This window comes from Alosa sapidissima, chromosome 5 (assembly GCF_018492685.1).
Source record: "Alosa sapidissima isolate fAloSap1 chromosome 5, fAloSap1.pri, whole genome shotgun sequence".
Taxonomy (NCBI): domain Eukaryota; kingdom Metazoa; phylum Chordata; class Actinopteri; order Clupeiformes; family Clupeidae; genus Alosa; species Alosa sapidissima.
In genome coordinates, this window is record NC_055961.1 from 31,365,009 (window position 1) to 31,380,060 (window position 15,052).

At 47.2% G+C, this 15,052-nt stretch overlaps 1 protein-coding gene across 6 annotated transcripts in view; it reads right to left on the reverse strand.

Annotated features, from left to right (window-relative positions):
* Nucleotides 1-15,052, reverse strand: part of mtmr4 (myotubularin related protein 4) — a 61,135-nt gene that overhangs the window by 19,018 nt on the left and 27,065 nt on the right. For all 6 annotated transcript variants that reach the window (XM_042093460.1, XM_042093462.1, XM_042093459.1 and 3 more), the window contains exons 3-4: nt 9,047-9,136; nt 7-123 (exon numbers count right to left, since the gene is read on the reverse strand). In XM_042093460.1, coding sequence (XP_041949394.1) covers nt 7-123; nt 9,047-9,136 — 207 coding nt within the window. The remainder of the gene's footprint in view (nt 1-6; nt 124-9,046; nt 9,137-15,052) is intronic.

Here is a 15,052-nt window from a genome sequence, read left to right on the forward strand (position 1 = left end):
TCTTACATTGATAATGGAGTCTTTGAACTTGATGTGCAGCCTGTAGTTGGAGATAGCTATGATGGCGTCATCAGCGCGGCCGAGATACTCTACTGCCTCCCCCTGAAGGACTGGGAAAGGAACCTGCAAACAAACAAACAAACAAAATAATGTTATGCCGAGTTTCACACGCAAGTATCACAATGACATAACAACTGGACAAAAAAGCATTGGACATTTTATGAAACTGTAAAAATAATTAAGGTAATGTGTCAGAGGAAAAAAAAAAAAAGTCCTTGTATTTCTCTACGGCATTTTAAAATGCGCTGCTCGCTTCTCTACCAAGCCTCAATAGTCCTGGGCTTCTTCCCAAACCCAGAAGAGAAACGTGCCCAAAACTTTTTGGAGGTTTTTAAAAGCTCCCCTGCTTTTCATTTGCAGATGCCTCTGTGCCAGTGGGGTTAGTCTAGCTGCCCACCTGGTGTGGGCACAGTGAGCATTGGCACACAGGGCCTGGTGTGTGTGGGCACCAGGGGTAAAACTAACACAGAGGGGTCTCAGAATGGAGCTGCTTGTGCTACTTTATATATATATATATATATATATATATATATATATATATATATATATATATATATATACATCCCACCACTCCTCTTTCATGTTAACGTTAAACACCACAGAGCACTGCACATGGAGGTGGACGTCGGATGCTGTGAAATAGCCAGATGAGAAAATTCCACTCCGCGGAGCCAGGAGCCATTAACCCTGTTGTCCCCTGAAGGCTAATAGGGAGGAACGCTGAGTGACAGCTTCATCATTGCCTAATCATTGAGCCTGCAGACGAGAGGTGCACAGACACATCTGAGGATTCAGTATAACAAACAACATGTTCTGCCCATTCCTACTTATTCTTTGGAACTGGAATAGACTTGCACTTGCAACTTAATTAAGAAACTCATTAATGTTCAAAGACAAGTAAATGTAAAGGTTAAAATCTTACAAAATAATCAGAACCAACACAATTGGGATGGAAAACGTTCCAACAAAAGAAATTGTGCATGTATATGTCTGTGTGCCTATAGAGTATGTGAATATGAGAGAAGGTACATGAATCTGTGAATGCTTGCATCTACAGATTTAGACAGGCCTAAGGAGACCTTTGAGGGGATAACACTTCAAACGACAGAGTATTAATGCTAGCAATGGGGCAGCAATACAAACTCTTGAGATGAAAATCTTGCTCCCCATAGAATATCCTTTACAAAGGTTCCAACCCTACATTTGGAGAGGAATCCTTCAGCCTGTCGTCTTTAAGCCCTTTCCAAACCCTTCAAGCTCACAGCAAACACACACTGCAAACCCATCGATTGCCAGGAAATAGTTCCAGGTGGAACTCTAAAACAGGTTCTTTGGAATTCCAATGGAGTCCTTTGGTGGCAGAGATGGTTCTTCTGGGTTATAAATTATTTTCTATTAGCCCCTACTGTATCAGTGTTCTTCAGTGGGACTGGGATTGAGAGCGGAGAGATGCTTTAGTTTGGTTTTATAACTGTTACAAAACAGCAAGACACACAAGCAACTGACATGCTGATGGTCCATCCATGAAAAAAAAACAATCTGCCCAAAATGAACTGCACCAATCCAGATATTAGTTCTTTATAATCACATGTATGGACAGACTCTTTGTACGCTCATTAACAACAAACCCATGTTGATGTCCGTACACAATGGCAAAAAAAAACAAGATAGACAAGTTAATTCAAATAGAATAGGAAACTGCACATCCAGCTTTTGGCAGACAGCTTAATTGTTCCTGTGTCTGATTTAAGAGAGCTCTGCTGTGTGTGTGTGTGTGTGTGTGTGTGTGTGTGTGTGTGTGTGTGTGTGTGTGTACATGGAAGCCGCACTAAGAGCCCGAGCGAGAGTGACTGAGAGTGTGGAGATGGGGAAAACGTGATGGGCTGTAATGGGGATGTTTGAAGCCGTCCAATAACTTCGCTCTTGTACAAGTCCGCCTTTTCTGGGCTGACTCCAAGAAAAAAAGGTGGGTGGCAGGGTTGGACTCAGCAGCATTAAGATAATTAGTTGTGATTGCTGCAGATGAGAGCACCTTATTCATGTCATTTGCACATATCACACACATCGGATCTGGTCTGCGTTCCAGTAGAGAAGATAGAGACGGGAAGTAGTCGAGAGAAATGGAACAAAACATGAGGTGTGCAACTCATGCAACTGTGTATGTGCTTGCGCACGTGTGTGTGTGTGTGTGTGTGTGTGTGTGTGTGTGTGTGTGTGTGTGTGTGTGTGTGTGTGTGTGTGCGCACGCACGCGATGTTAATAAAATAGTAGGTATTAGCAGGACAATGGAAGCGAGTAGGTAAATGTTTTGTTTACTTACCCTGGAAATCCAGAGTTCTCATGAGAGCACAATGGAATTGTCTCTGCGAGACATTATGGCAATGAGTAATGATGCACGTTACTTTTACCCCTTGCATCCCATGGAAACAATCAAATCGGCGTATCTGATATAGGCAAGCTAAACTGATGACGACAGCGCTGCAACGTTGGAGGTCAGTAAACATTGATCGTAGTGTTATCCAATTGCGTCAAAGTCCAGAATCATTCAGAGTAAACATTGGTCTAGTGTTATTCAATTGCGTGCAGTGAGATTTTCAAATGCATGCTTGGTGCCGCCCCTCGAGTTGGGCCATTACATTGTTCGTGACCAGATTCTAGATTATCGGAGTCTGGATCTGGAGTCAAGGCTATGGTTTACTCTGTCTAGACTCCACAAGAGACAGAGACAAATGGTGCAGAACTACGAATATACTACATGCAATTAGAAGCTATCAAACGAGGAGGTTGACATCAACATGTGAAATGAGCACTCTTCAAAATCCTATTAACTTCAAATCATTTTGATTTCACCTGAGGCTGAATTCAGGAGCTCTAACCGGGATTTATGGTGATGTGCTGTGCTTCCTCACCAAACTTATGCAGGCATACGAGGTCTGATGCTTTACTACTTTTAGCTAATGATGCATGGAGCCAAAACAGCGTTCCCTTACTGCCACAAATGCAATCAAGGGAAGAAAAGCAGAATCATTCGGTCTACTGTCGGCAGGGAATGAGCGCTTAAGGGGTGCTGGAGTGAAAGACAAGCTGGAGATGATGCACTGGGGACTTGTGGGCAATGTTGCCAGGTAATGTTTCTTAGTGATGTTGTTTGGGTATTTTACCATTTATATTTAGCAATTTCTTTTCTGGACATCATCATCATTGACGAAACTTGCTGCGTTTATGATTGCCTGACAACATTGCTCAAACAATTCCCCTAGGTATCATCACCTTTAGAGGCGTCAGTTCATGGCAACCACACCCCTGGGTGGACCAGACAAAACAGGCTGAGCCGTCTGCGGTTAGCAACAGGTAATCTCTTCACAACCACGAGGGAGTGTTGAGCCAGCTCCCTTCCGATGTTTCATCTGTGACGCCATGCCTTTGCACAGGCTGGACACGAACACCTGGGAGACCAGATCAAACTGGCCATAAGTAGCGGACAAGAACAAGAACATGAACACATGCAGAGTGGAAGAAAAAGAAAAAGAAAGGCAGGACCACAAGGGAGTTTGGGGAAGGAATGACTAAACGGCACCATAACGACTCTGCCCACCCGTCCGCCCACGACATTTCCACCATTAGTCGGCCGAGTCGGAGCCAACAGCTGTGTTCCGCTCAAACGGAGGAAATAAGAGAGCCGCGGGGAGCGCCGGGAGAGGTCCGGAGAGCGGGCGTCTTCGATCGATCGATCGACCGCTGCCAAACGTTGCCAACGCAAGCCCCCGGTTAGGCTCTCCTCCGACCTCCCGTCTCCTTAGCGTCCATTTTAGGATTAAAAGCTTGAGTCCTATAGCGCCATCACGCCTGTGACTCAGCCCAACAGCAGTGTGCCAACGTGGATCAAAAACATACAAAATAAAAATAAAAAAGGACATCGAGGGATGAAAAATTAAAAAAAAGAACAGTCCTGGCACCTACTCTGCTGCTCGTCTGTCAAAGAAACTTCCAATTTGGCCATTTGGCAAAGCAGAGACAGTGAGTGAGTGAGTGTGTGTGAGTGAGTGTGTGTGTGTCTCTCTATGTGAAGATTATTTAAAAGAACCAGTACAAGAGAAGGAAACTTGAACGCATGTGGTACTGGAAACACTGCAGTGAAACTCTGCCCACACCCTCCCACACACACAATCACACCGTGAGACATTACTTCCTGGGGTGACAGGGTGGGAGAGGGAGAGCATTCTTCCCCTCATCACCCATCTTCCAGGAGAAGAAAAGAGACAGACACACTGAACACCGGTCCATTCGATCCCCTGCATTGCAAATCCAGCCCCCACAGACACACAGGGAGAGGAGGCACATCCTGGGGCGATGAAAAGGTTAAACAAAGAGCAGACCGAACAACAACTTCCCCTTCCAATTCATCAAGCCGACTGGTCTCATTTGCATGTAATATCCGGCTGGATGGAGACATATTAAAAATGACAGCCATTTAGAGGATGTGACCCTGTTCTGCAAAGGGACAGAGGGGCATGACTCGCATCCCATATGATGATGTGCACAGAGACAACGTCACAAATGCAGGAAACCCAAACCTATATAGAAGCATGACCCCCCTCAGGAAAGGTGACCTATACTGAAGAATGGTGTCATATACATACACCACATATACCAGATCACATGGACTCACTGTATCTCTTGTACACTGAAGGGATGGACTACCCAGTCACAGCTGCTAATAACAAATAATGGTGCTTCTCACGTGATCAGGTTTTACATGGGAGAGCGTGCGTGAGTCAAAGTGCCTACCCTTCCTGGAGCACTGCTCACTGTAGAGAGGGACAGAGAGAGGAGTGGGGAGTAGAGCAGAGGGAGCTGAGCGGAGCTGAGCTGAGCTGAGCTCTATGTCTGCCTGAGACTGCAGCTTAGACAGACAGCTGGCCTGGCCAGGGCCTGGGCTTGGATCGGCTGATCACCCTGCAGAGTGTGTCTGAGGGACCACGCTGGGCTCGGTTTGTGCGTTTGTCTCCAACCCTGTGTGTGTGTGTGTGTGTGTGTGTGTGTGTGTGTGTGTGTGTGTTCTGGTGTCTTTGGACTGAAATAAGTTCATGAGTCACACTGGCTAGGCAAGTGCAGCAGATATGGTCACGTTTTCGAACGCCGTACAACCGCCGGCCGTGTGGATGACACCACGCATGACATAACAGCAATACAGACAGATGAACAGAGAGAGAGAGAGAAAGGAGAGAGAGAGAGAGAGAGAGAGAGAGAGAGAGAGAGAGAGAGAGAGAGAGAGAGAGAGAAAGAGAAAGGAGAGAGAGAGAAAAAGAAAGGAGAGAGAGAGAAAGGAGAGAGAGAGAGAGAGAGAGAGAGGAGAGAGAGAAAGAGAGAGAAAGAGGAGAGAGAGAGAGAGAGAGAGAGAGAGAGAGAGAGAGAGAGAGAGAGGAGAGAGAGAGAGAGGAGAGAGAGAAAGAGGAGAGAGAGAAGAGAGAGAGAGAGAGAGAGAGAGAAAGAAAAGAGAGAGAGAGAAAGAGAGAAAGAGAAAGAAAAGAGAGAGAGAGAGAGAAAGAGAGAAAGAGAGAAGAGAGAGAGAGAGAGAGAGAGAGAGAGAGAGAGAGAGAGAGAGCGAGAGAGAGAGAGAGAGAGAGAGAGAGACCCCATCTTGACAAGGCTCACGAGTCCTGACCTTGGGCAGCTTCCTCTGACAGCTGCTGCCGAAAAGCAGAGTAAAGGCACGTGGGTAGATGAGTAGACACGTACACGTACGAATAACACAGTGTCAAAAAACACGTCAGCCATTTTACTCCTGGCCATGAGCCTGAAGCCAGTTTAAGCCTTCACACATAAAATAGAAAATATATTAGTACATTTTATATGAACAGTGTTCTATAGTCCACTAGACTAAACCGTATTGTAATAGTTAAAAGTAGCCTATGCAAAACATAGGCAGGCCTAGTTGGTGCACGAAAATAAATCGGCTAAAGTTGGGTGTTGTAGCATAAGACCATGAACAGTTACGTATAACAAAACAAATCAGGCATTGTACAGTAGAAAGGCTATTTGTATGGATGCCTTGGGAGGCTAGCGGAAAAGTGACTTTCTTAAACAAGGCCATTTTGCAGTCCATGCACTGAGACATTCCCACAGGAGGCCAGGACGTGTGGCAGTGGGAAGAACAAAGGCACTAGAATCTACCCAATAATAATAAGAGCAGGATGCTGCTGCTGCTGCTGCTGCTGTTGTTGTTGTTGTTGCTATGGTGGTGGTTGGGGAGTGTTTACAAAAATATTTAATCAACCTAAGACTAAATTGGTGGTGACACACAACAGTGCATGTGAAATTAGCTATTCAGCACAGATTAAACAGAATCTGAGATGGCAACACACACACACACATATACACACACACACACACACACACACACACACCTTTGAGAAGCAGGTAATTTTCAGTGCGACTGGAGAGCATTAGGGCTATTTCCATGCCCTAGTTTCCAGACTGCCATAATGAGCCACCTGAAGCACCGCAATGGACACGCACTTACACGCACGCGCACACACACACACACACACACCTTGGCCTCTCTAACGAGGAAATGATCAGTAATAGCTTGCATCAGACAAGCCCCAAACCACTGGCGTGTCCCAGGATTCAGCCACAGTCCTGCACCTGAGGGGTCATCAGAGTTGCTCCATAGCGGACTGTTCCACATCCTCAAATTACCCTGCGCAGCACAAACATGGGTTGACATGTTCAGGGACCAACTCGTCATATGCCATTACTAACAGACTGCCAGAGGCCAATCAATGGCCAAGTGCTGAAATCTTACTCTAGAAATGGGAAGGGAACATGTTGATGATACAGGACTGTGCCATAATGTCAACACGGAGTATGGTGTGTATTTTCAGGATTGAGGTTTTCTCCATTTCTTCACAACCGAAGCCCAAACAGGGTGTGTCACTTCATAGAGCTTTATGAGCTTTGTTCATGATGTTTGCTCAGTCCAACCAGACAGTGCGTCCATGAAAGTACAAGGCCATTTAAACTATCCAGTTAGAGTTTGTGGCCTTTAGAAAATAGGCCTATAGCGTAAAAATGTCTTTCAAACCGATGCATGCAACGTTCTGCCTCTTTCTCAAAAAGAAGACTTGAAATGTACAGCAGTGGTGCATCTGTTTTGGTAAGGATTGGTAGAAGGCTTTTGAGTCATGGTCAACTCAACTGTTGCTTCTGCTTACGTAAGTCGACTACATTTCCTAATGCTTGTGTCAGCAGCCAAACAGACACATCATCTAACACCATCAACCAACAACTCACAAAAAACCCTCCACAAATCTCAAGAAAAAGAAGACCTGATTTGATAACTTGCTAAAAGAGCGAAATCTCTCACATGGTTTCAGACGCAGGCATGCACACACACTCGAAATATTCAATCTGAGGCCTGATGTTTAAGCAGTAATCAGATAAGGATTCACCAGAGGGAATAAGATAAAAGCCTCCCAGCTGCCTGCGCTTCTTGCGCTCTGTCTAAATTACTAATCGGGGCGTGTGTGTGCGAGGCCGAGCAGCTACACGCTCAAAAAGCCCCAGCCACTAAGGTCCTCGTGCCACCAACTGAACGGCTGAAAGGAATTTTTTTTCTCCCATTGGCCGTGTGCTGCTGCTGCTGCTGAATGATACTTTATCTCTTTTATTCCCAGCATGTCGTGCCATATTAGGGCTAAAGACTGATAGCGCTGTCCTCTCTTCAATAGCCCTCCTAGAATATTTTTCAATTAAATATGCCTTTGTGTTGCGCTGGTCACATTGATTTGGTGTCCTGCTGGCAGCGACCGGCTCTGAAACCTCAGAGGGAGCCTGTGTAGTTCTATCCCTTGAAGCCAAGGCGTGCTCTTCTGTTTGCGTTCATCAACCTGATTGTACTGTACGTGCATTGCTGCATCACGTCTCCAATCGACATTACCCTCTCGATTCCCGGAAAGAGAGCTGACGTTTCATATCGTGGCAGGACCACGCCGACACCAGCCAACATTACGGCAGCCGCACTAAAGCACTCCTGATCTCTCGGAGTCACAACCCTGAATTACAGCGGCTTAACAATGAGATCATTGTTTGGCCGCGTTCTGAGCGCGTGGTCCCTTTTCTGTGACTGGACACCTAATCCACAGCCAACCTAATTGGCTGAGTGACTAAATCTTCCACTGATGAGCGGCTGTGGCGACGTGCATCTCTGCGGCGGCTCCTGAGATTCCTGCGTGGGAGAGGCATGACTGCGACTGCCGCCGCCTTTGGAAGGACCAATCCTTGGCTCAAGCTCACTTCTATAGAAATCACTTAGAAGATGCAATTTGTGAATCTAGTGAAAGGCTGTTGATATTTGAACTCTATCCAATTAAAGTTACACCACTCCCTTCTGTGCTTGTGAAGCAATGTGTTGATTAGGCTGGTGTTTGTGGCAATTCACGTGAGTATTGGGACTACGCCTATAAGAGTTCATTCCCACACCCACCCCCATTTCTTCTTTTCGATTCCAAGTCTGTCACTTTAAATACAATAATAGACTTGTCTGTTAAATACCAATCATCTTTTCATTTCCCGCTCACCATCATCCTGAAGGTCTGCAAACCTTTATTTCTGTGTCACTTATCGGATGCTACTTTGGAAGTGATGGAATACTTCCGAGTAAAAATGAATAGGAATACCTTGGAAGAGATTCAGTACTGATGAGGGAAAAAAATACGTTTTTGCTGTATGGAATAAAGGCCATGAAGCACTGACGTTACATTTAGAATTCTTTTAAGTGTGTAAGTGCATTCAACATAAACATGCAATTTGGAAGAGGGCACATCTCTCCTTAATGTATACTATCCATGTCTCTCCTTTGGTATGTGTAGAAATGGACAGAAGATGTATGTTTGGCCAGAGGCTGCAGTGGCCTGTGCGAGACTGGAAACTGAAGCACGTGAAGAACATGTTTGGTTCTGAAGCAAGTGTGATGGGTTCTGACCTGGAGGCTCTCCTCCTCCTTCACCAGGTCCTTCTGGGGGAACAGGTCCTTGGCCTGAATGTACTCCAGACTGGGTGGGCCCTCCTCACCCTGCAAGAGAACAGCAACATAGACCATTAGATTCAGACAAGACCGACAGACACACAGCCAGACAGACAGACAGACAGACAAACAAGTAGGCACTCTTTGAAAGACAAACTCACGGACACGTTATACTCACTCACTCAAACATATACACACTCACACACTTCTCCCAACACCTTCTAAAATGACCATAAATACACACCAAAACCTCCACAGGATATTTGAACAACTGAGCACACACAGTTGCTCATAACTCGGCGGATTCCCATTCTGATAAATATATTTAACCATGCCCCGCCACTGCCAGCAGGCTCTGGTGAGGAGCACAAGGCTGCAGCCTCCTCATGCGTGTGTGGCCTGTACTGTGTGGCTCTCAGTGGCTCCTCAGAGCGGAGCAGTGGACAGGGTGAAGGCAGACGGGGTGGAATCCCACGCACTCTCCTGCTCTGCTCTGGCCGTTTGTTTTTTTTATACTCTGGATGAAGTAGATGTGAAACGGGAGAAAGTCATGTTACACTCAGCCATGAATGTAAAGTGCTCAGCTGCACAGCTGTTGCTTAAGTCAAGTTAAACAACAACAAAAAAAAAAAACATGCACACAAGACACTTTTTAGCCAACAGTTGCACACAGATGCAACGTCTAAAATCCTTCCCAGAGAGGTTAACACACACACACACACACACACCTGGACGCAGTCACAACCCAAATCGACACTGGACGGCTTTTGTGGAAACCTTCAGGCCATCTGTGCTGCTGCTCAATGTCAGCCATTTACATGATGGATACGGAGTAAGCAGCAGAGCTCTGCCCTCGCAGGTGGACATGAGTGGACGCAGGTGGATTAAACATTCACTGGCCAGGGAGCTTGTGCAACACTCCTGTTTCTTTGAAAGAGGGGGTGAAGGTCCTCGCCTTGGCATCAACGCCTGGCCAAAAATAAGAGGTGGGTACAAGGACGGAGCAAGGTCCACTGAGATTCTTTTTAAGAACTCTTTCAAATGTTTTCTTTCCACTGTCTCTAACTATTTTTTATTAAATTATGCTGCATATTTAGACCTTATTCCATCTTTTCATTTCTCACTGTCAAAGCCGTATCTTGAAATAGCAAACCCAGGGCGTTTCAGCCGATTAGAAATTCTGAATACGCCGCTGTGCTTCATCCACCCCATCAATTATTTAAGCCTTTTGTCTTCAGCATGCATTACTACAGCTTTCCTGGCTGAGGCGGATCCATACTACAGACAGAGGAGATGTGTGAGGGAGGAGCAGTGCAGGTCCAATGGTCTCAATGTGCAGGTCTGTGTGTGCCCATAGCCCGGGCAGGAGACATTACGCACCCACACGGCAAACTGTGCCAAGAGGCGTCAATGTCTGATGAAAGCTGCCGCTGAGATCAAACACACACAGGCAGACAAACACACATATATAAACAAACAGGCAGGCAACCAATCACACAGGTAGACAAGCAAACACACAGAAACACACACACAGTCAGGCAGGCAGGCAAACACACACACACACACAATTAGTCATCTACCAGATAACGATTTTAATCGTTAATCAAGATTTTAATCAGTCCAGATAGTTCAAATAAACGCATAAAGGGGCTGTATGAAAGATTACAGCACCTGGAGACTAATTTCATTGCACTTCATCATGGAGTGCCTAAGAGCAGTGATTCGGAAAAATACAGTATATTCTGCAATATGGGTTTTATCATATTACAATGATTCATTGAAAGGCAGGAAAATGTCCCCAGAAGTACAAATATGTCTGGATGAGCACATATCAACCTGTTAAAATGCAAATCACTGTCAGAGGATGTACAACACCACAATACACAGATAGAGTCCGTCTTGAGCTTGAGCTATTGAGAGAGGTAACAAACTTTGGGCGACGTAATGACCAGCCATTTTGCAGCAGACACCACACATCAAACTCAAAGAGCCGTGAGGCAGGAGAAGCTGATTCATCAGTCTGACGACGCTGTTGCTCAATCTGGACGAGGGCCGCCAACACGGGCCAAAGGGCACGGCCGCCGCCCGACAGGCCATTCTTCATACGCACGTAGGAATGCACAGAGACGCCGAGGCACTCAGAAACAGGCGGACAGCAGTGTAAACACTGCGGCCAAACATGCGTGCATTCCACCACTAAAAGGCTTTCGAGATTGCTGGGATGTTGACAGTGATGGCGTTACAGAGATGGACCACCTTGTCCATCCCGATTCGAGATGACGCTTTATTTTAAGTAAACCAACACTTCAATCAAAGGCCTCATCCCAAAGCCATCTCCTGAGCCAACACTGCATCAGGTAATATGCAAACAATTTCCAGAACTAGGCAAACAGACTGGGGCAAGAGACCTGAACAGCTGACCACATGTCAGGAGTGCTCTGCCTGTTCATGTCCTGTACAGTCATGTGAGGGGGGGGGGGGGGGATCATGCCCCTGTTCCTGTTGTGCGGACCTGTCAACTGCCCGGCAGTGGGTGAACTCACTACGCATGCTGAGCCCCTCATCCGGCCGTCCAGACTCAAAGAGCGTCCGGCCCAGCGCCCAGCTGGAGGTCCACAACGCCTTGGCAGCAACAGATGTTCCTCCAGAAGCACGCCTCGTTAGAGCTCCACACACACGGACAGGAAGGACAGGAGGGGGGTGACAGACAGGGCACAGGAGGTGATGTCAATGTGGCCTGGTTGGATTGTGGAGGTTTTGCTTGTGTTGTTTTTAGGTATTCATTGATTTTCCTTTAATAATTGCTCCAATAAACCTTTGCTTGATGCAATCTTGCACCCCCCCTTTGTCTGAAAGCAGTAGTAAACTGGGCCTAAAGTTATTTTCTGCAGACACATTCTGCAGTAGCTTACTGTGAATCATCTCAACCAGACATATTTATCTCAATAAAGCCGCATGCCTAAATCTCTGGAACTGCAGTCGGTATGATGGTCAGACAGAAAAGACGAGGGGGCGAACAGAGACCGAGACACAGAGAGAGAGAGAGAGAGAGAGAGAGAGAGAGAGAGAGAGAGAGAGAGAGAGAGAGAGAGAGAGAGAGAGAGAGAGAGAGAGAGAGAGAAAGAGAGAGAGAGAGAGAGTTAAAGACAGGAAAGACAGTGCGAGATTAATCTTTTGGCGGGGTGGTTCAGTGCTGCCTGACGGAGCAGTGAGGCGGGGAGCAGGGCTCCTTCACAGTGGCAGCCAGATGGCAGTGAGTGAGTGAGAGGCGACAGCAGGGCGAGGGCGCAGGGTGACCTTGCAGAGAGACGTCCCTGCTCTGCAGCCATCGCTGGTGCCAATTACGCCCGCTCCTCAAAGCCCCGCACGCTGCTTATTATTCCAGTTTAGGCTCGTTTGAGCTTGGTGATTAGTGCTTTGTGTACTGACACACACACTGACGCAAGCGCACACACACACACATCGGTGTAAGAAGCAGAAATTTGCTTTATTTGGGGGAAATCAATGTTAAGAAATACAACAGCATGAGCCAAGATCCTTCAATACAAAACCCCAAAAATCCTCCTCCCTGCTCGACTCCTATACAAAACTCCTCACTGCTTCTCCTCTGCCATTTTTTAATCTCCATCCCCTCTTAGGGCTTGTGCTCCTCCTCCCCTCCTCTCCCCTTAGGGCTTGTGCTCCTCCCCTCCTCCTCCCCCCTTAGGGCTTGTGCTCCTCCTCCTCCCCCCTTAGGGCTTGTGCTCCTCCCCTCCTCCTCTTAGGGCTTGTGCTCCTCCCCTCCTCCTCCTCTTAGGGCTTGTGCTCCTCCCCTCCTCTCCTCTTAGGGCTTGTGCTCCTCCACTCCCCTCCTCTCTGCAGCAGGTGCCCCCTCACATTCATTACTGTCTCCATGCAGACAGATCAGGGTCCCGTCGGCGGGCACAGACGCCAATGTGCCCCCTACCCAGCGTGCCTCTGCAGACTACAGGCTGCCCGAGCACCAGCACCTGTACCCACATGGCAACGATTTCTGTCCAGCCAAGGAGAAAGATCGCATTAGTCCAGTGATCAGGCTACATGGTAGCAGTGTAGTGACACAAACAATAGAAACCGGTGCCCATCAGTGAGCCACCAGTAAGATAATGACTGCAACACTGATTTATTTTGAGCCAATGGAGCAGTGAAAGGGAAATCGGACCTGTAGTGCCTGACTCCACCATTATTCCAAAGGGACAGTGCTCTAACATACACCCCTGTGTGTTTGACAATGCAGAGCCCTTGAAATCCCTAGAGGGCCACGTCTAGCCTCTGCCACTCCAGCCACCCCTGAGGAATGACCGACAGCAGGCACAGAAGAGGGCCAACACCTGTCATTCAGATAAAAACCTGACGACACACAAGAGATGGACCGGCGCGGGACTCGTCTGTCAGACGGCGACGGAGAGACTGTCGGGTTGAAGCGCTGCTCGTTTCCGGGGAGGAAAAAACGAGACACGCGGCGCTGCCAAGAGGATAAAGAGTGCAGCATGTACTGTACCGATAGTGGCGGCCGGCATCTATGTTTTGGTCTCATGACTCCATCACATAGCAACGGCGTTGACGGCGTAGAAAGAGGCCACGGTTTCAAATGGTGCTGTGCGTTTCCACTTGCAGGAAGAGCATCTGTCTGCCATTTTGGCGTCTGCACAGAATAACCATAGAGACACTGTGGGTAAAATGTGCCCACGTTTTAAGAATATGGAGTATGGAGCAATACTTTACGTCATTTGGCATTCTATTGTGTTTGCCATTTGTAAAGCGTGCAATTCCTGTTGGCGTTCACTTCGTTTTTAAGCTATTCTCTCCCAGTTAAAATGTTCTAGTCTCCGCTCAAGGGCAAACACAGCAGGGGAGAAAAGTGAGGGGGAAGTGATTGGGGTATGAGGGTTGTGTGTTTGTGTGTGTGTATGGGGGTGGTGGGGTGGGGGGGGTAACATAAGGTATACTGTATAGAGAGAGGTAAAGGATCTATAGGAAAATCTATAGTGGTTTCTGAAGGCAAATTTCAACAGTGCAATTCAGCTCAGCCAAGACAGCACTAAACACCTCCACTCCTCCCTGTCCTAAAGTGGGTCAGTGCTCTCTCTGTTTGTGTGTGTGCACACCAGTATGTGTGTATGTGGTGGTGTACTTGAATTGCAATCCTCAGTGCCTCAGGTGTGGGTGCAGAGTATGGGTGGGAAGCCTCGGTGTGCATAAAGCAGACAAGTAAATAAGGGCGCTGTACTCCCTGGGGTGTGGTAAATGAATACACAGTATACTGGAGCTGGAGATGACAGAAGACATGAGCACATGTCAAGGTAATGAGCACATGTCAAGGTCATGTGAAGGCTGAAATGTAACTGAAGGATGTACAGTGCAGGGGAGTCAGCAGTGCTAATGAGCCATAGTCTCTCTCTCTCTCTTCTCTTCCCCTCTCTCTCTCTCTCTCTTCCCCACTCTCTCTCTCTCTCTTCCCCACTCTTCTCTCTCTCTCTTCCCCACTCTCTCTCTCTCTCTTCCCCACTCTTCTCTCTCTCTTTTCTCTCTCTCTCTCTCTTTTCCCCACTCCTCTCTCTCTTTTCCCTACTCTTTTCTCTATCGCTCTTTTCTCTCTTTCCAGTGTCAGGATGAGATGCAGTGCTGGATCATGTCTCCCAGCCATTTCAACATCAGGAAGCTCAATTATGCTGCGGGCTGGCAAGCCTAGAAATGACAAAAAGGGGTGTGTACTGCTGGATTCCCTTTCTTTGAAAGGACTCTCTGTGTTTGAACTAGCGTCTGTCTTTCTGTCTATGTTCCCTGGAGAGGCTGACATGAACACTTAAACACTCCAGGGTTTTCTTTTTTCTTTTCTTTTGTCAGCGGTTGCTGTTTTTGGAGGTGTATTAAAAATTCAAATTGCCTGCGGAAGGCAGCCTCCTGCAGACACGACTGCACTACACTGCAGTGCCGGACCAGACA